Source organism: Lithobates pipiens, unplaced genomic scaffold (genome assembly GCF_037356315.1).
Source record: "Lithobates pipiens isolate NorthernLeopardFrog02 unplaced genomic scaffold, aLitPip1_a1.2 Scaffold_13, whole genome shotgun sequence".
Taxonomy (NCBI): domain Eukaryota; kingdom Metazoa; phylum Chordata; class Amphibia; order Anura; family Ranidae; genus Lithobates; species Lithobates pipiens.
In genome coordinates, this window is record NW_027507718.1 from 116,245,068 (window position 1) to 116,266,671 (window position 21,604).

A 21,604-nucleotide genomic window follows, 5' to 3' on the forward strand; every position below is an offset into this window, starting at 1 on the left:
CATAACAATCATGGTGCCGGGATAATTAAAGTGCTAACACTAGGTGTTTGGAGTATCTTTATCTGCTGATTGCTAAACTTTCTAGAATACACATATTTATATTGTTGTGTAGGATCTGGGGCTGCCCTTCATTCCTTTCTCCCCCTTTCCCTCTCCATCCCTCATTCATCTCAGAATCTAACCACACCCATTTGAGCCACGCCCACAATTTCATGTAAACCACGCCCATTTTCCACAACAGCAAAAAAATGGGTGTGTTTTTTCTATGCCACACCTATAAATGCATGCCCCACCCCTAATTATAATACAGCTCCACCTACAGCCTAAAAAAGTGTGACACAATTTTTTTTTTAAATGTTGGCAACTATGCGGTGGGTGTACAAATATGTCCGCTTGCCGCTGTAGTGTCATATTTTGCTCCCCATCATAGAATGCTCCGGAAGTGACGTTGCGGCCAGAAATTTAGCACTGCGCATGCGCGATGCGTTCCAAACACTTGCACCATGCGTTCCAAATGATTTGCGACAATGCAGACCAGTGAAACCGTCAGATAATGTCAGAGAAGTGAGGGGAGGTAATCCCCTCCCTGAGCCACAGTTACCCGCTCTCTCTCCGCCGCTCTCTGCTCTGTCTAAAGTTAATGTCACGATTACCTCTAGGGTTGCCACCTGTCCAGGATTCACCCGGACAGTCCGGGTTTGGAATCATGTGTCCAGGTTTTGGACTGTCTGAAACCCGGGCACATTATTTAGACTGGACTATGGCTAGGGTTACTGACTGCAGTTTCTGTTGTCTAAGCTGAGAGTGCCTGTTACATTCTTTCACACTGCCCAAAGCCAACACTAACAACCCCCCCCCCAACACATACAGAGGGCAGAGGAGAGAGGGCTCAAACTGCATCTCTTCCCCCTAACCTCTCTTTGTCTGCCCACACTCCAATCCCTGGCACTGTGCCTCATAAATGTGAAGTCCAGCAGCCTCAGATCCATCTGGATGAGAGGTGTTAACTGCCAAGGGGTGAGTGAGCTCACCATCCATCCATCCATCTGTGACCGAAGTCTTCCCCTTCTCTCTCTTGCCTCTGAGTACACTAAGGTAAATCAGGGTTCTCAGAGCACCCCTTACATCAGAGTTCCCCTTTAGACCAGAGGCCACAGTGTTTCCCCTACATCAGAATCTTCTCCGTATATCAGAGTTCTCAGTGTTCACCCTCAGTATTCCCAGAACATCCCTTATGTTAGAGTCCCCAGAATCCCCCCTTACAGTGAAAGGGAACTCTGAGTTCAGATGTAAAAGGGGAACTCTGTGGACTCTGATGTAAAGGGGGTCTCTTGTTATTAACTTCATATGATTAGAAATATTATTTAGTAGCAAAATATATGTATAGTTTATACTATAAAAAAAATTGCTGTGCGTCGCAAAAGTGTTCAGGTTTGACTTGAAGAAAAGGTGGCAACCCTAATTACCTCCCCTCACTCCCGTGACATTATCTGACGGTTTCACTGAACTACATTGTCGGAAATCCTCTGGAACGCATGGTGCAAGCATTTGGAACACATCGCGCATGCGCAGTGCAAAATTTCTGGCCGCAACGTCACTTCCGGAGCATTCTATGATAGGGAGCAAAATATGACACTACACCGCCTTCTCACTGTATCCTTACTGACGCTGAGTGCAGGGTGTATCAAGATTGGGTCGCCTAACCTGAGGAAACACAGGCAAAAATTACCAACAAGGTTGTGACTGTGTTCTGTGAGGTGCTCCACATGTACATGCAATCCAGTGGCCAGTAGAGTGCATTTATGCTCACACACCATATATATATATTGTAACACAACAGGTGTTTCTGGCTACCAAGTTCTGGCAGTAAAAATTGCTGTTTATTCTCCCAAGCCCCTGTGTACACGAAGCCTTTAGTTTGAATCCCACAAGTTATCAGTCATTCCATTTCTCAACCACCCTAGGAAAAGCGCGCTCTCGCGTTCCTTATTGACCTGTGCGATATACCTCACGTTGCTGTCTATGCCTAAAGACTACATCTCCCAGAAAACCTTGCGATGAGCTGCGTACCAACAGCGAGCCTAGCGGCGAGAGTGGACGCCTTTTCCTGTACATCCTAACCTGTACAGTGCTACGCCAGGAAGGGGGCGGGCGCAGAGAGCCAGTTAGCGGGCCGAATCGCTGACAGATAGGAAAGGAAGCCAATCCGACACAGCTTTTTCGGAGCCCAGCGTCCAATGACTGGCGGTTTGGTGTGTAGACGCTCTCTCGGCGAGTTTGTGTGAGCTGGTGAGGCCGGAGGAGCCCTAAAGAGGTGGAGGAGGTAGTTGAAGATGGTATGTGAACCCCTGTTTGGCAGAGGAATAGAGGGCGGTGGGGTGTCAGGGGCACAAGGTGGGCAGTAGCAGCGATGGTACGCTTGGAGTGTGGGGGTGCTTAGTTTTGGGATTGCTCAGGCTGTATGTCATGGGGTGGGGAGATGACGGAGGGAGTATTAACATTTAGACAGTGTACTGAGGATGGGGTGCTGTAAGGAGTACAACTGGCTCCATTATTCCTACAGCGTTGTGGGAAGAGGCCTAGTCATGTCTGCAATGGAAGGCCCTCGTGTCTGTGATCACAGGGCAGCCTATGGTAAGGTATATAGTGCCCAGTGCAGGCTGGGGTATGGCTGTACTTACCATGTGTGCACTTGTCACTCATTGTACATGTATGAGCCAACTGCAACACATGCAACCTGTAAATTGTAGTCACCTGCAGAAGTCTGTTAAAAGCCAACTGAACTTTCAGTTTAAATCCGCCAAATGTATGAGGGGTCTTCCAACCCTTTAAAAACTAAAAAAGTGTGTTTTTGTGTCTGTGTGTTTTTGTCTGTGTGTTTTTGTCTGTGTGTTTTTATATATTATTAGTGTGTTTAGAAACTTTTGTATTTGAAGAACCTCGTATTCCAGGGACATCGTCGGAACAAAATGTGTGCAAAGTCTCAAAGTTGGTTTTCTTTAGAAAGCAGCCACAGCCTGAGAAGAAAAGACCATCCACCGTGAGCATGCTGCAAAGTTAGACTCTTGCACTCTGTGAGGAAACCATAGTCTCTCTGCAGAGGACCAACACACGTCTTGCTAAGTTAGGTCTGTTTAACACAGGCTTCAGCTTGTATAAGAGCTGCCTGAACAGTAAGCTTTGACAAACCATTTGCAGGGTTCTCGGCACATTTTCTTTTTTTTTTTTTTTTTTTTTTTTAAAGCTTTTAACACCTTCACATCCAGCCTAAACTAGAATGACGACCGGGCAGGAGCTTTTTTGTTCTGACTGGACATAAAGGACACACCGCATCACAGATCGCCTTGCTGTGCCCCCCCCCCTCTCAAGAGTGCACACGAGCTGCCCATTCTGAAGGACGTCAACATGATGTCCAGTAAGGGTGGGCACAGTCGTGTTCGCAACACCATGTGCCCGAGCCTGCCAGGAAGCTGACACTGTGCTAATCACAGGCATTGAGACTTTTCCCGATCTGGATTGGGAAATGTGTCGCTGGGCAGTGTCTGCTTCCTTGCGGGCTTGGGCACTCAGGGTTGCGAATACGCCTGTGCCCATCCTTGATGGACATCATGTGATGCCCTTCAGAATGGGCAGCTCATGTGCACCCTTGAGGGGGGGGGGGGCTACACAGCATGGCGATTGGTGATGCACTAAAAAGTGTATGATGGTTATCAGCCTTCCTCTCCTCACACTTGCAGCACTTGAAGAGCCAATAAGTGGTTTTCCTCACAGGGGAGCTCTTCCCCATCTGTAATGCCTGTTGGTGCTGCATATTAGTGCCTCCTCATCGCCACACATCTGTAAAGGAGCTGCTCCCTGTAAAAGTTTTATGATTAGCAGTCTGGCAAATTCATTCTTTGGTTTCTTGCAGAGCTCCAGGCACTGCCGCCATCTGACACTTTCATGTGTGTCCAGTTCCTGGCTATTGTGGTTGCTTCTGCTGACCCCGCTGCTTTACAAAACACAGTAGGGACATAGGTGCCTGTGGGGGGGAACCACTGTTTAACTCGCCTAGAATTCTCAGATAGCGGCTGCACCTGAAGCTCTGCCAGAGAAAAATAAATAAATTTGCTGCCCATAGGTCTGGTAAGTATACAACATATTCTCTTATAGGGGAAAAACTTCTGGGGGATCTAAATACTAGGTCATGTCTGCTTTAATGTTATTTCTAATATGTTCTCTTTAAATCTGTTTCCATGATGATATCTGGTGATCATGCCTTGAAGGTCTTGTGGAGACAGCTTTTGTCCCTGTCTCTCAATCGCTTTCTTGTGTTGTCACACTTCTGGTGAAGACTGTAACATCCAGGGACACTTAATGTGCACACTTGTTCCGTCATTGTCACCTTTGGGAAACTGCAGATAAAGTGCATATGTTATTCTCTTACACCAAAAAAGGCCAATGTATTCAACTACTGGTGGATTTAAAAAAGGAAAAAATAAAAATAAACAAACATACGTTCACATTCTATGCGGTTCTCTCCAGCTTTAAAACAAAGAACTGAGCAATCGCATGACTACTGATCGTTCATTTTATTTGTTTTTTGCTCTGCTCTTCCTTCACTCACTGGAGTGCCAGGCTAATGAGGTGGCAGGCGCAACTGGCTTTGACTCTCAGCTGAATGTTGACAACCAGAACTAGCTTTTAATAGGCAGCTATGTGGATCCCCACAATATGGTGAAAAATGAACATATAAATACTTGTGTATTTTCCTACAAAATTTTTCCCTACAGGGAAAAAAATTTATTGCACAAAATGATTACAAAAACTAAGCACCCACCACCAACACCTGAATGTAATATTTAAAATAAGACAACATTCTCTGGTTTAAGAACAACACATCACATCAGACTGAAGGCTCAAATTGAATGCACAGATAATATATGACACATCTACAGGTAAAGAGAGAAGGAGGGGTTTTTAGGGACTTTCAGGAAATCATGGCCTGGTAAGGTCACACATTTCCATCCCTAGGGACTTTTATTGAAATAATGGCCCGGTAAGGTCATACATTTCCATCCCAATGTAAATAATGAAGAGAGGGGGCTTTTTTGGCCCCCAAAAGGGGGGGGGGTGGGACTTTACATGAAGCACGTGACCGCACAAAAGTAAATAGGTGATCATAAGGGAGTTTTATTAACGTGATCCTAAAACATACAATTGATAATCACAATTTACATATAATTATGCATGAAATACAAAAATAAGTCATAAGGTAGATAAATATACATCGTAATATTCATATCAAATGTAAAGTGATAAACAATAATAACAAGAGATAATAATGGGTAAAGCAAGACAATCGCTCAATAAAATTTCCCCAGTTCACCAACAATCCGAATGGAGCACAGCAATAATTAAACAGTATAACCTGCAGGACCTAAGGCCTCATTTAGACCTGTGAGGATGAGTAATTAATCATGTTGTAGAGAATGTGAAAGGAACACAGCAGATGTTAGCTCTACGCGTTTCGTGGCTTCCATGCCACTCGTCAGGAGCAAGCACATGTAATATCGATAACCGTAAAGATATGAATTTGAGCAAGAGCGAGATAAACAAGAGCAGGTATAATCAAGGATGAGGCATAAAAACCCCTATAACTACGGTATGTAATTATACTCACTAGAGTTTTATATAATGGTGGTATAGTGGTGGGGGACCATAAACCATCCGGAGTACCCCCAACCGGGAGCCGCGGCAGGGGGCCCCACAGAGACGAAACGGGCGCCAAACAAACGTCACCCTTTACACATCTACAGGTGACGCAAAGGGTGGAAATTGAATAGGCACGTAGAGTTGTGCTCATAAGTTTACATACCCTTGCAGAATTTATGATTTCTTGGCCATTTTTCGGAGAATATAAATGATAATACAAAAACTTTTCTTTCACTCATGGTTAGTGTTTGGCTGAAGCCATTTATTATCAACTGTGTTTACGCTCTTTAAATCACAGTGGCAACATGAACTAGCCAAATGACCCTGATCAAAATTTTACATACCCCAGTTCTTAATGCCGTGTATTGCCCCCTTTAACATCAATGACAGCTTGAAGTATTTTGTGGTATTTGTGGATGAGGCTCTTTATCTTCTCAGATGGTAAATCTGCTCATTCCTCCTGACAAAAAGCCTCCAATTCCTGTAAATTCTTGGGCTGTCCTGCATGAACTGCACATTTGAGATCTCCCCGGAGTGGCTCAATGATTTTGAGATCAGGAGACTGTAGTCAATGACAGGTTGACTTGGCTTAGTGTTTTGGATCATTGTCATTTTGGAATGTCCAAGTACATCCCTTGCTGATGAATGCAAATGTTCCTCCAGTATTTTTTGATAACGTACTGCATTCATCTTGCCAATAATTTTGATCAAAATTCCTGTGCCTTTTTTGTAGCTCACACATCCCCAAAACATCAGCGATCTACCTCTGTACCTTTTCATCATAGGCCTTGACTCCTCTCCAAATGTAGCATTTGGTTGTGGGGCCATAAAGCTAAATTTTGGTTTTATCACTCCAAATGATTTTGTGCCAGAAGGTTTGAGGCTTGTCTCTGTGCTGTTTGGTGTATTGTAAATCGGATACTTTGGGCCAGTTGTGTAGTAATGGCTTTCTTCTGGCGACTCGACCATGCAGCTCATCTTTCTTCAAGTGCTTCCTTATTGTGCATCTTGAAACAGCCAAATCGCATGTTTTCAGAGTCCTGTATTTCACCTGAAGTTATTTGTTGGTTTTTCTTTGCATCCCGAACAATTTTCCTGGCAGTTGTGTCTGAAATCTTAGTTGGTCTACCTGACCATGATTTGGTTTCAACAGAACCCCTAATTTTCCACTTCTTGATTAGAGTTTGAACACAACTGATTGGCATTCTCAAGTCCTTGGATATCCTTCTTCTTCTTTTTTTTTTTTTTAATATCCCTTTTTTCTGTTTTTATACAGTTCAACTACCTTTTCCTGCAGATCCTTTGACAATTCTTTTGCTTTCCCATGACTCAGAATCCAGAAACCTCAGTGCAGCACTGGGTGAAAGAGGCAAGGGTCTGTTGGGAGTCAAACACATTGAATGTATGTGTGTGTATGTATGTGTGTGTGTGTGTGTGTGTGTGTGTGTGTGTGTGTATATATATATATATATATATATATATATATATATGTGTGTGTGTGTATTTATTTTACACACACACACACACACACACTCTATAAGCAAACGGAGATCACAGGTGAGAATGTTGCCTTTTAATAGCCATTCAAACCCATTTGTGTCAACTTGCATGTAATCTTTTGATCTGTGTCATTTGGGTAGTTTCTGTTGCTTTTTATGATTTAAAGAGTAAACACAGTTGATGATAAATGGCTTCAGCCAAACACTAACCATGAGTGAAAGAAATATTTGTGTTATTCATATTCTCTGAAAAATGGCCAAGAAATCATCCAGTTCTGCAAAGGTATATAAACCTATGAGCACAATTGTAAGTCCTGATGACACCCACCATCAAGACAAATCAACCACTGTGCAAATCAACCACTAATTGCCATAGGGCCCTTATACTGAAGGATAATGAGATATATGCATGGAGGACCTGAACACTGAGCAAGTTAGCCACACTTTACAGCTGAGAAACAGTCAATAGACCACTGGTCCGCTCACCAGACTAGAAGGCAAGAGTCTCTATGGGTTGTTGACATCCCAGGTATCCCCGTATGTAGCCGCCTGGTAGAAAGTCATGGGAAAGCAAAAGAATTGTCAAAGGATCTGCAGGAAAAGGTAGTTGAACTGTATAAAAACAGAAAAAAGGGATATTAAAAAAAAAAAAAAAAAAAAAAAAAGAATTATATATATATATATATATATATATATATATATATAAATTCTTTTTTTTTTTTTTTTTTTTTTTTTTTTTGGTCTTCTATAATCCAGATTTTCTGACATACAGCTAAGCTAGTGAAAACCTAAAAATTCAGTAAGTCATCATTAAGAGAAATGCTTGAAATATATTACTGTGTGGAATGAATGAATCTATATTATAGGACTTTTTTTTTTTTGAGTTGAATTACTGAACTTTAACTTTTTATTCTATTTTGCACTTTTATGTCGTTGCTGTCAGTTGCTTCTACTTGCCTTTTTTTTTTGGGGGGGCGGGGGGTGTGTACACTGACCCACACGTTCACTTCTCAGTTTACCAGTTGTCTCTCTTGTGGACTTGCAGGATGCCTATCTGCTTGTTCCAATTCATCTGTCTTTTCAATGCTTCCTTAGGATTGCAATTTAAATGTGGAAGGGCCTGCAACACTGGCAGTTCAGAGTGCTTCCCTTTCGATTACCCCCAGTGGCTTGATGGTGTTTTTTTGCAAATAATCATGGTGGAGTTGGTTGGCTTTTTACTTCCAAATTTTGTTCTTTTATTTAGACAATATGCTTATCTTTTCTTAGGGCAGAAAAAAAGTGTTGTTTGGATCACTACCTACATTTTCAGAGACTATGATGTAGGAGAACTCAACCTAAGCCTGTCTCTGTATGTAATTTGTTCTAGGTTACAGACACAAAGGAATAAGGATTCTCTTATGGAGAAGATTTTGTAAATTGGCCCCCTTGGTGGGAAAGATCAAGGCTCTTTCTGAGTTATCGATCATAGTTACATAGTAGGTGAGGTTGAAAAAAGACACAAGTCCATCAAGTCCAACCTATGTGTGTGATTATATGTCAGTATTACCTTGTATATCCCTGTATGTTGTGGTCATTCAGGTGCTTATCTAATAGTTTCTTGAAATTATCAATACCACCGCCTGTGGAAGGGAATTCCACATCCTTGCCACTCTTACAGTAAAAAAAGCCTCTATGTAGTTTAAGTTTTAAACCTCTTTTCTTCCAATTTTAATGAGTGGCCACAAGTCTTGTTAAACTCCCTTTTGCAAAAACATTTTATCCCTATTGTGGGGTCACCAGTACGGTATTTGTATATTGAAATCATATCCCCCCTCTCAAGCGTCTCTTCTCCAGAGAGAATAAGTTCAGTGCTCGAAATCTTTCCTCATAATTAATATCCTCCAGACCCTTTATTAGCTTTGTTGCCCTTCTTTGTACTCGCTCCATTTCCAATACATCCTTCCTGAGGACTGGTGCCCAGAACTAGACAGCATACTCTAGTTGTGTCTGGACCAGAGTCTTGTAGAGCAGGAGAATTATCGTTTTATCTCTGGAGTTGATCCCCTTTTTAATGCATGCCATTATTCTGTTTGCTTTGTTAGCAGCAGCTTGGTATTGCATGCCATTGCTGAGCCTATTATCGACTAGGTTTGACAGTTGGTCCAGCAGTAGTTTTGGATCCAGCTCCATTCCAGAAGGCTGCATTTTTTTTTAAAATTTTTTTTTCAGTTCATTTAGTTAACCGGTCCTCTAAGAACAAAGCACTTGCCATAGGTAAGGCATTACTCTCCTTCAAGGCAAGTGTAATGGTTTCTTTCAGGCAATGATATAAAAGCACATTTTGTTAACTCAGGATATTCTTTTATCGAGAACTGTGTAGAGGTCAACTGATATGGGTTTTTCTCTGGCTGATGCCGATATTTAGAAATTGGGCCAGATAATATGAGGCCGATTTTTGTGGCCGATTATTTTAAGCCGATTTTTTTTCTTTTTTTGGCACTGGCAGGTGGCACACTGAGTCGATTTGTCAGTTTCAGTTACACTATATGTAACTAAATACAGAGACCAGCTGTCAAAATTCAGAGTGATGGGGGTGGGAGGGACCTGGGGTGGACAGGGCCCTGCAGCTATGAAACACCAGCCAATGATTGGGCTGCTTAGGAAAGTGGCCGGGGCCATATACATGTAGCAGCCTGCCCAGATCTCATCCCATTGGCTGGGTCCCTCTCACCCCCGACATTACGCTGAATTTTGACAGCTCCACTCTGCATTCAGTTGCAAATCAGTTTCACACACTGAGCACAGTACCGCTCAGTGGAATGTGGGCAAGGGAGGGAATTGGCCGTTTTTTTTTTTTTTTTTTTTTTTTTTTTTTTTCGTCACAAAAATCGGACCGATGCCGATTTCTTAAAGGCCAAACATCAGCCGATATATCTGTCAACCTCTAGAACTGTGTCGGGTACTGCAAGGAGATTGGGGATCAAGCCCAAACGAACAGTTGATAAATGCCAGCCGTGGATCCCTTTGCCTTCAGGAGAAACAAAGAAACTGAAATTTGTTTCTCTGCACAGAAGGAAGCTTTATTTCAAGGGATGGATACTCTAAATCACAGATGGGACTTCAGTTTGGGGAAAGATCCTTCAGGAAATTATGTAGATATATTGGAGTCTGCCCAAAACTGAGTTGATCGATCAACTTGTGTAGAACCAGCCTGCTGGACTCGCTTGTGATTATCGCTAGTGGCTGCTATAGCCTCTGGCAATCACTGTCTTCTCCTGACAGGGACATCTTCCTCCACCCACCACTGCTAGGAGCAGACAATTGCTCACCTGGAGGGATTCCCCTGTCAGCGCTGTCTGTGTTGATCTGGGAATCTTGTAAATTTATTTCCTGCAACCCATGGTAGCAGGAAAGAAATTTGCATGGTCTATGGCCAGCCTTTTAGTTTGGAGACTTTTTTCTTTTCTTTTTTCAGGCATTTTTCGCTCCTGAAAGTATAATCTGTTTTAGTTTTATCCTTGCAGGTAGCTGTCCTTGAAGATGATTGGGGGGAAAACTACTTGCCAATAACAAAGCTTTAGCAGGGGGTCATAAGAGTGTTTGCAAGCCGTTATATTTTACTGCGTGGAACTGCCTTGAATACAGGTTTTAATTTTGCTGAACTGGAGGAATTTCATTCCATGTATGGCCAGCTTAAGTCTTCGAATTGCTGGATATTAACCACTTGCTGCCCGTATAACTTATACAGCGGCAAAGTGGCACTGTTGCGCCAGATCACATACCTAGTACGTGATCCGACACTTTTGGTTCTGGGGTGCACCTCCCACAGTACACACTAGCTAGGCACACAGGTAACCCTTTCCCAGCCAGTGTCAGTACAGTAACGGTGCATATTTTTAGCACTGATTACTGGGTTGGCATCACTGGTCCCCAAAAAGTCTGTGTCTGACTATCCACCGCAATATTGCAGTCCTGCTATAAATTGCTAATCGCCTGCCATTACTAGTAAAAAGTAAAGAAAATAATCCAATGTTCTGTAGACACTATAACTTTTGCAAAAAACGAATCAATACATGCTTATTGGGATTATTTTTTTTACCAAAAATATGTAACGCATATTAAAATAAATTTATGAAGAAATTTGAATAGTGCCTCTCCTTGGTGTGTGGGGTTTTTTTTTTTATATATATGCTAATGTCACTCTTGCTTCAGAATAGCATTAAAATGTTGACTGGAGGTAGTCCGTAGGAAGATCGTTCTTGAGGATACGTTAGCAGTGAAACTTGCCTGCTTGCATGTGTTACTCCCTCGCTGGCCGGACAAGACGACATTTTGAAACTTTTTTTTGGCAAAGAGTTTTTCTCCTTCAGGGAGGGAGCAGCACATACAAAGTAGAGCTGCACGATTAATCGTTATAAAATCGCGATCTCGATTCACCCCTCCTGACTATCTCTCCCGCTGAGAGTAGGCAATTCTTTCATATAAACAAGTGGAGAGATTATCTGCTCACTCAAACAAAAGCATCCCAGGCAAACTGCCAAGTGTAGAACTTGAAACATTTTAACTAACCCTTACTACTTGGAGCAAAGGGAAAGAACTTCTTGTGTAAACAAATAATCTGGGCAGTCAGCCAAGCTTTCAACCACTGTAAATGCAGCAAGTTTAATCACTTAAAGAGGAAGTAAAGGCAAATTTTTTTTTATTTTTTTTAAAGGCACCCTGTAAGGCAAAGGCATAATGAACTAGTATGCATGGCATACTAGCATTATGAATAACTTACCTGAGAACGAAGCCCCCGAAGCGGTCCTCCATCTTCCTCTTTGCCGCTGCCATGTATCCCGGAGCGACTTCCGGGTCTCGCGATGATGTCACTCCTGCGCATGCGCGCGGGAGCTGACACTCGCGGCATATCGCTGCGACCTGCGCGCCATGCGCCGTAGACAGCTGTGGCTGTCTTCGGGTAAATATCTCCTAAACCGTATAGGTTTAGGAGATATTTCTTGGACCTACAGGTAAGCCTTGATCTAGGCCTTCCTGTAGCTCAAAGTTGGTTGTAAGGGTTTACAACCACTTTAAAGTCTAAATCTTTTTCTGACACTTAAGTTAAAATCAATATGTTTGCTAGAAAATTACTTGGAACCCCCAAACAATATAAATATAAATATATATCGCTGCAATATTTTATGTCGCACTGTAATTGCCCAGCACTCTTTCAAATGCAATTTTTCGGGAAAAAATACACTTCAATAAATAAAAAAAAAAACGAAACAGTAAAGTTAGCACAATTTTTTTTGTTTTAATGTGAAAGATGATACGCCGCGAGAATCGTGATATATCTTCTAAGCAAAAAAAATGTGATTCTCATTTTAGCCAGAATCGAGCAGCTCTAATACAAAGCCAGTGAATGTTCTCCCATGCATTTTTTTTTTTTTTTCTCCCCCCCAAGGGCTGCATTTTTGCTTGTGACGGGCTCATAAGTGGCCTCACTGGAGGACAAGGGCATCCTTAAACTCTAGGCTTTTTTTTCTTTTTTTTTTCATTTTGGATAGCGTAATGGAGGGTTATCACAACCCCTGCCATTTGTGCTACCTTTAGGAGTTTTACCTTCACTTCCTATCACATAGCCAAACAGGAAGTGAGGAAATTCCTGAAAAGTTATGTAATCCTTTGGGGATCCCCAAGTTACCAGAACTTGGCCCCATTGGAAGATCCCCCTGTTACGTTTATGGGGACAACCCAAAGCTTGGGATTTTTTTTTATTTTTCAATGATAATGGTAAACAGGACAAATGAAGAGGGTGAATCTCCTTAACAGAGGCACAGATGGCAATAAAAACCTAAGTGCTTACTCCCTCTCAACTCCAAAATAATAATAAAGTTTTGCATTTATACTTTAAGACCTGTTATCTATTCCGAAACGCTGCAAATCGCGGGACACCCCCGCACGATCTGTGTTATTTTGAATAGCACCAAATCGCAATGCCACAATTGTCACCTGACAAATTGTGGTAAAAAAAAGCAGACAATCACGGGAACACCCAAAATAAGTCGTTGTACTTCTTTTGGGTGTCCTGCAATTTGGTTTGCACGTTCTTACCGCAATTCGGTCAGCAAAATCGTGCCGCTATTTGGTGCCATTTCACGGTCGCAAGGGTGTCCCGTGACTTGCAACGTTTCAGAATCGTGGTGAATCTGCCCGCAAAGCAAACGCCAAGGTGTGAATGGAGCCTAAAGCTTTGAAAATGCAAGATAGAAACAGATTGGACAGATTGTTGCACATTTTGGCTGCTCTGGTCTTTGAGGTAAATTTACAATGTTCTTTTTTGAACTACAGTATATTTGGCATAGCCCCCTTTCGCAAAGGGGACTACTTTTTGATTTTTCCTTTAAAAAAAACAAAACAAATCCTGTCTAGAATCCATAAATGTGTTTTATATAAGGGTCCTCGAAATGCATGTTGGTTTTTGTTTCTAAAAAAAAAAGTTAGAATGTCAGTTTTTCTTCATCAGTGCCACCTGCTGGTGCAGTCTTGTTTTTCAGTGCATTAACCAGTTTCCGACCAGTGCATGCCGATGTAGGTCGGCAGAATGGCACGTGCAGGCATATTGCCGTACAGGTACGTCCGATCTTTAATGCCACCCTGCCATCGCGAGCGCGCTGGCGTACTGGTCGGGACCCCAGTGAGTCCAGTCGCGGGTCCTGCGGACATACCCGTGATCAACTCGCGGGGCGGCTGAACGGAGAGATGCCGTTGTAAACAGCATCTCCCCGTTCTGCCTAGCAACAAGTGACGCTGATCTCTGCTCCATGTGATTGGAGCAGAGATCAGTGTTCACTAAATGAAAGCCCAGCCCCCAACAGTTAGTAACACACCCCTTGGAACACTTAACCACTACACTGCCACCCACTGGTTAACCCCTTCACTGCCAGTGTCATTTACACCAGAATCACTTTATTTGTATAGCAGTGATTGCTGTATAAATGGTCCCAAAAATGTCCGAAGTGTCCACCATAATGTCGCAGTCACAATAAAAATCGCTGATCGCCGCCATTACTAGTAAAAAAAAAAAATTAATAAAAATGCCATAAAACTATCCCCTATTTTGTAAACACTATAACTTTTGCGCAAACCAATAATCGTTTATTGCGATTTTTTTGAAAAAAATTTAATAAAAAATATGTAGAGGAATACGTATCGGCCTAAACTGAGGGAAGAAAATGTTTGTTTTATACATTTTTGGGGGATATTTATTATAACAAAAGTAAAAAATTAGTGTTTTTTTTTTTTTTTTTCTAAATTGTCGCTCTATTTTTGTTTATAGCGCAAAAAATAAAAACCGCAGGGGTGATCAAACACCACCAAAAGAAAGCTCTATTTGTGGGGAAAAAAGGACATCAATTTTTGTTTGGGAGCCATGTCGCACGGCCGCGCAATTGTCAGTTAAATCGGCGCAGTGCTGAATCGCAAAAAGTGGTCTGATCTTTGGCCAGCAAAATGGTTCAGGGCTGAAGTGGTTAATAGATCATTCTAAATGGGAAACCTTGCAGTTCACTAGTTGGTCTCCTAGTAGTGTGATAAAGTAAGGGTTTTGATCCCTAAATCTTGTGAACATCACTGGTATTATATTGCTTGATAACCATGTATTTCAGCAGCAGGCCTTATCTGGAATCATTTATTATAAAGCCCTTCTTGCAGACCTACTTCTCAGCTGGATAAACTTAGGTCTTTTAAAGTGGTTGTAATGTCTAATTTTTTAATTCTTTATTTAGCAAAATGCTTATAACCTCAGCTTACAGTAATAGGAACAAGTAAACTCAGACGCTGCTGAGACTTTAAAAAAAGTTTAGCGAATACAATCAAGTAAAAGATATGCAGGTGGTCAGAGACCTCTAACACTTAGACCCCTTTCACACCAGGGCGTTTTGCAGGCGCTATAGCGTTAGAAATGGCGCCTGCAATCCACCCTAAAAAAGCTGCACCATTGTCTCCAGTGTGAAAGCACGAGGGCTTTCACACTACAGCGGTGCGCTGGCAGGACGTCAGGGAAAAGCCCTGCAAGCAGCTTCTTTGGAGCGGTGAAGGAGCGATGTGTTTACCGCTGCTCCCCATTGAAATCAATGGGGCAGCGCTGTAATACCGCCGGCAAAACGCCGCTATTGCGGTGTATTGCCGGCGGTTTTAAACCTTTCTCGGCCGCTAGCGGGGGTAAAAGAACCCTGCTAGCGGCCCAAATGCGCAGCAAATCCGGCGGTAAAATGCTGCTAAAAATAGCTGCGTTTTACTGCCCACGCTATGGGTGGTGTGGTGTGAAAGGGGTCTTAGAAATGATATAAGCAATGGAGATGACCCCCCTCCTGCTCTGTCTGCTGAAGATTCAAACCCACTGCCCTTTGACATAAAAATGTTGATTTTATTTCAAGAGAAACCTTTATATAGTGGGCCAATTATGGACAGAAGAGGATGAAGAAAAAGGGGGGAGGGGGCAGGGCTGGGGCCTGCAAATGATAACAAAATAGCCAAATATAGGCTGACCTGTGACTAACTAGGCTAGACCCTGTTGACATGATCTGGAGGAAGGTTGAGATTGCCAGAGCGGTGTCCCGTATCTGAAGGACACAAATCCTAGTAGGCATCAGAGCAGGAAAAGATTGACCATGGATACCATGTATCTCAAAATTTCTCCTTTCACTGGTGGAAAGAATCTGTAAGACATTCCATGCATTTGATATTGAATTTTGGACCTCCGCAGAGAAATGGGGGGGGGGGGGGTTGGAATGATGCGTCCCACAAAACTAGAACACAAGCCTAGGCTGCATTCAATAGGTGCACAGTAAGGGAGGATTTATTTATTTTTTCTGCAAAAGTGGGACACAATTGAAATGAAACAAAAGGCTCACAGGATTGGAGCCCAATTCCACTGACTTAAGCTTACACGCTAACTGGCGTATTTGGTATTAGTGGGTTTTAGAAAATGATATGCGGATCCAGTGAGGGCTGGATGCCTGTTCAGGAAGGACAGTGGTAACATGGAGCTAGGTGTAAGAGGCTTTCGCCACATCCAGAAGATGGTTGAGATTCTTATTGCTGTTGCCCAATGTAAACTCCAGAACCCATAAAATAGGGTTCATAGGAAATGGGTGTGATTAAATGTTGAGGAAATCACCCTAAGTGGGGCCCTGATGGTCGTGTGTGCTAAATGAGACGCGTGGCAAGTTGAGCTGGGGAAGGCATGACAGTAGAACCATGGAAATGCTCCTGCTCTATCATGACCCACAGCTTAGGCCGCGTACACACGCGGGGACTGTTCGCCCAACTTTGTCCGCTGAACAGTGTTTCGGCAAACAGTCCGCTCGTGTGTGGGCTTTCAGCGGACAGTTTCAGCGAACAGTCCGCTGAACAAGGTTTTTCGGAAATTCCGAAAAACTGTCCGCTGAAACAAAGTTTCAGCGAACAGTCCCCTCGTGTGTAGGCTTGTTCGTCAAACTAAGTTCCGCGCATGCTCAGAAAGGATTTACATGCCGAAAGTTATAATGCAGTGTATAGGACGTCGTATTTTTCGTCCCGTCGTACGTGCCGTTCACGTCATCGCGCACGGTTTCAGCAAACTGTTCGTCCGTCGTGTGTGGCCATGTCCGTCCATGCTAATTTTGAGCGGACTGTTTGCCGAAACTGTTTGACGGACAAAGTTGGGCGAACAGTCCCCGCGTGTGTACGCGGCCTTAGACTTCACTTGTGTGCACCAACTAACAACTGGAGCCAAGTGAAGGGCTTTGAAATACAACTGAAAATCAGGCAGCCCCACTTTGCCTTTCAGTTTGGGAAGAGTACGGACCCTCTGACTTTTGTCCCCTGTAAAGACGCAATGCCTTAAGTTGAGGAAAGATCCAAATAGGGAAGGTGAATCAGTTACAAGATCTGAGGTAAGGCGGTACAGTGCCCAAACCAGATCAAATGCAGGATCCTTCAGTCCTGAAAGTCTGTGTGTATCTTGGTCAACAGGCGTCGGAAGTTTGCATCAAATAACTGTTTTAGATCAGATGAATTTTAACACCTAAATATTTAAGACTATGAACAGCCTAAAGAAATGGGCAAGCCTGTTTCAATCTGGCAACACAGTCAATTGCTAGAGAAATGTTGAGGGTTTCCAACACATTTATAGTTGGAGAGTGCCCCATGTTGGTTTTTTTTTTCCTTTCTAAATAACAAACGGGTTTATACTTGCCTATGCTGTGCGATAGAATTCCACAGAGTGACCCCGAATTTATTTTTATCGGGTCCCCTGCCGGCATATATGGCTCCTCTTCTGCGAGTGCCCCCATAGCAAGCCGCTTGCTATAAGGACACTTGTGTGGGCTTAATCTTGAGCCGCACTGTTTGAGTCCACAGACAGCACAGCTCGGTCATGCCCTCTTGTCATTGGATTTGAATGACAACAGACTAATAGCTCCCGCTGCCTCAGCAAAGCCTATAAGCCCATGAAGTGAGAGGAGAGAGCTGCTACAGACAGAACGATGGATTGAGTGGGGAGGTTGGGTTGAGGGAAATATTACTACCTAAAAACATTTTAAACAAGGCCAAGGATAAATCCAGGAAAAAAAAAAAAACTTACTGACCAGGTTACAGACGACCAAATCAACCTGTATGCGTCAAAAACAGGGGTTTTATCTGCACGCATTTGCAAATGCATGCATAAACTACAGAGCCTTGAGAGGCTCTGTAGCTATCCTTGGCCTTGTTTGTATCTTATGTGTCCTCCAATGCTGCTTACTGTAATGGCCAGCTATAGGTAGGGCAATGGTGGTATTTGATCACCTCTGCGGTTTTTATTTTTTGCGCTATAAACAAAAATAGAGCGTCAATTTTGGGAAAAACCGCATTATTAACTTTTTGCTATAATATCCCCCTAAATATATAAAAAAAAAAGTTTTTTTCCTCAGTTTAGGTTGATACGTATTCTTCTACATATTTTTGGTAAAAAAAAAAATCACAATAAGCAATTGGTTTGCGCAAAATTTATAGCGTTTACAAAATAGGGGATAGTTTTATGGCATTTTTTACTAGTAATGGCGGCGATCAGTGGTTTGTTTATTTTTCTTTTTGTTTTTTTATTGTGACTGCGACATTATGGCGGACACATCGGACATTTTTTGTGTTGGTGAACGCTGATCTCTGCTCCAATCACATGGAGCAGAGATCAGTGTCACTTGTTGCTAGGCAGAATGGGGAGATGCTGTTTACATCGGCATCTCCCCGTTCAGCCTCTACGTGAGACGATCGCGGGTATCCCCATGGTGATCGAGTCCGCGGGACCCGCGACCTGACTCACGGGGGTCCCGACCGGCAGCAAATACAAATGGACGTACCTGTACGTCAATTTGCCTGCCCGTGCCATGCTGCCGACGTATATCATTGTGCACTGGTTGGGAAGTGGTTAAGGTAAAAAAACTTTATATATATATATATATATATATATACATACACAACTAATCGATTATGAAATTAATCAGACACTAACACAACAGGGTTAAAAAAAAACAAAAATGAACCCTTTATAGTACAAAACAAGCAAATCGCTACTGTAAATATTACTTTCACTGTTCTACCGTAAAAAATGAATCCCTTACAGTATTGATCTGCTTTTTTGTACTATAAAGGGCTCGTTTTAGTCTTTTTAACCCCATTATGTTACTAAACGTTACAAATGTTACTAATGTTCACATCTATATGTTTATTGGTGCTTTTTGCAGAAACGCGCTACAGTTCATTTACATGGTTTCCTATGGGGCACATTCACATCTATGCTTTTTTTCAGCTGCTGCGTATTTGGAAAGGGTCAGGGATTTTTAACACAAAATGGTGCTTTTTTTTTGGTTCAATATACTTCAATGGAGAAGCTGCAGAAAAGCATGTAATGCGTTTTTCCAGAAATTTGTGTTTTTTTAATATGCCCAAAAAAATGCAAAAGGCACAAATTGCAGTAAAATTGCAGCAAAAATCTAAATGCACAGCAGAAACAGATCAAAAGCAAACTGCATAGGTATGTACCGAGCCTTATGCTGGCCTCACCGATCAATTTTCAGATGAAAAATATTTGTACATTCGCTGAATGAAAGAATTTTGTTTGAAATTTTTCACTTGTTTTTTACATTCTGTTTTTAAAATGAATGTAATTTCTGACCGAAAAACCACACACGCAGTCTGAAAATGCCTTTGACCAAGAAGTTTTCTATTTCCAAATTTTCCCGTTACTGTGGTGTGTGTGTGTGTGTGTGTGTGTGTATATGTATATATATATATATATATATATATATATATATATATATATATATATATATATATATATATATATACACCGAATGGGTTTTTTGGTGCCGATACCGAAAATGAAAAATACACTAGGCCGAAAACCGATACCGAAACAGCACCGATACCGAAAATGACTGTTTTCAAAAAATATTTTTATACAGGAGGTGGTCAGAGGCTGGGGACATGGTACAGGAGGTGGTCAGAGGCTGGGGACATGGTACAGGAGATGGTCAGAGACACGATAAAAGTGCAGCCAGTGTTGCCCCCAGTGATGCAGCCACTGTTGCCCCCAGTGATGCAGCCAGGTAATCAGCGAGTACTTACTGTCTTGGTGCATCCCCAGTTGTAGGTGTAATTCTGGGAGGTGATCCTGTGTTTGCTTACAGGGAATTTCTGCTCTTATCAATAGTTTTCTTAAACACATCAGTCTAATGTAAATAATCTTATCAATATGTGGCAATGCTGTGAAAATCTCCTTCCTCTGATGCAGCCAGCGATGCCCCTCTGCAGTGAAGAGAGCCGTCTGGTTGAATAGAGCGCCGGGAACATCACAGCTTTAATTTCAATAGCTGTGTGTCCCCCCCCCCCCCCCCCCCCCCGTCGAGCGCCGTCACACACAGTCCCTCCCCCTTGTCCAGGCACTTTGATAGATCACCCGTCCAATCTGGACAGGTGATCTGTCTATCAAAGTAACCCCCGGACAAGGGGGAGGGGCTGTGTGTGACGGCGCGCGACGGAACACACAGCTATTGAAATTAAAGCTGTGATGTTCCCGGCGCTCTATTCAACCAGACGGCTCTCTTCACTGCAGAGGGGCATCGCTGGCTGCATCAGTCCTGCGCTATTCACCCCCATCATGGGAGGCACCAGGGGCGGGGGCGGAGTTCCGCCCCAGGCCCCGTCCCATTTTCGGCTCAATTATCGTCCGTTTTTCCTTTCGGCAAACTGCCGAAAAGGGCATTTTCGGCCGATATGTTTTGGCGGCCGAAATTTCAGTGCATCCCATGTATGTATGTATGTATGTGTGACCGCATGTTAACACCGAGGATCCTAAAAGTCGGTGCATTTGTAACACGTTACACCCTGAATATGGTTGTAGCACTAAAAGGTCAACTTATCCTTTTAAACATTTTACATGCATTTCAATAGTTGGTTACATGGGTTTATGTTTATTTTTCAATCTTCATACCTCCAATTTTAAATTGGGCTTGAAATGCCTAGGCATTTTGTTACATAAACTTTATTGCTATGTTCAGAGTTCAGTTTGGCTCATCTTTTCCTCCCACTGAAATCACATGAGTAAATGCTTAGGTTGGGAAAGAATGTCTAATTTTATTTTGTACTTGAACCTGCCATAGATATTGCTGTTTATAAATTAAAGTCCTCTTTTCTTTTGTTCCCCAGGCGGATTTTCTGAAAGGTTTACCAGTGTACAATGAGAGCAACTTCAGCCGTTTTCATGCAGATTCTGTGTGCAAAGCTTCAGTAAGTAGTTTCATCAAAAGAAGTGTTTGCCTTTTGGGTCCAGTCCTGGAATCTTCATGTTCACAGAGGACATATCTGCCACGCCTGGTCTCCCTAATACATGGACAGACAACATCAAAAAGCAGGGATCGGCCTGTTATCGGCCAGAAAAGTCCACCAGCATATGTAAAATGAAATCTTTTCTTGCCATATTGCCTATGCTGATTGACTTGAGCATCTTCTATACTTATAACTAACTCAGAACCTGTAGCCAAGGACTTCTGACTTTTCTAATGATATTCATACAGTGACTTCTTGAACAATTGTACATTTTTCTAAAAATTTGCTCTCGCCTGAACCCTACTTCTAACGCAAACCTACTTCGGACTATGCCTAGAATGTATCACCTGACAAGCAGTGGCTATGTGCTTCCTTTTATGTATTGTGGGATCTTTCTGTTTGTGACCTACCCTATGATAGTATACAACAAATTTGTTTTAAAATGATTTCACTTCTTAAAATGCTTTCCACCAGTATTGTGCTCACATTTAGCTTTGGCAGGTTCCCAATACACTAAGCTATTACATATGGGCCTGGGGGAAAACATGTTTTAAAAAAAAAAAAAAAAATGCTTTAAAACAGGATTAAGGAGTAATATT

At 42.5% G+C, this 21,604-nt stretch overlaps 1 protein-coding gene across 1 annotated transcript in view; it reads left to right on the top strand.

The window, feature by feature from the left end:
• Window positions 1–2,179: 2,179 nt before the first annotated feature.
• The window catches only part of DDA1 (DET1 and DDB1 associated 1), a 48,984-nt gene continuing 29,559 nt past the window's right edge, over window positions 2,180–21,604 (top strand). The window contains exons 1-2 of the mRNA XM_077475421.1: window positions 2,180–2,336; window positions 20,886–20,966. Coding sequence (XP_077331547.1) covers window positions 2,334–2,336; window positions 20,886–20,966 — 84 coding nt within the window. The 5' untranslated portion in view covers window positions 2,180–2,333. The remainder of the gene's footprint in view (window positions 2,337–20,885; window positions 20,967–21,604) is intronic.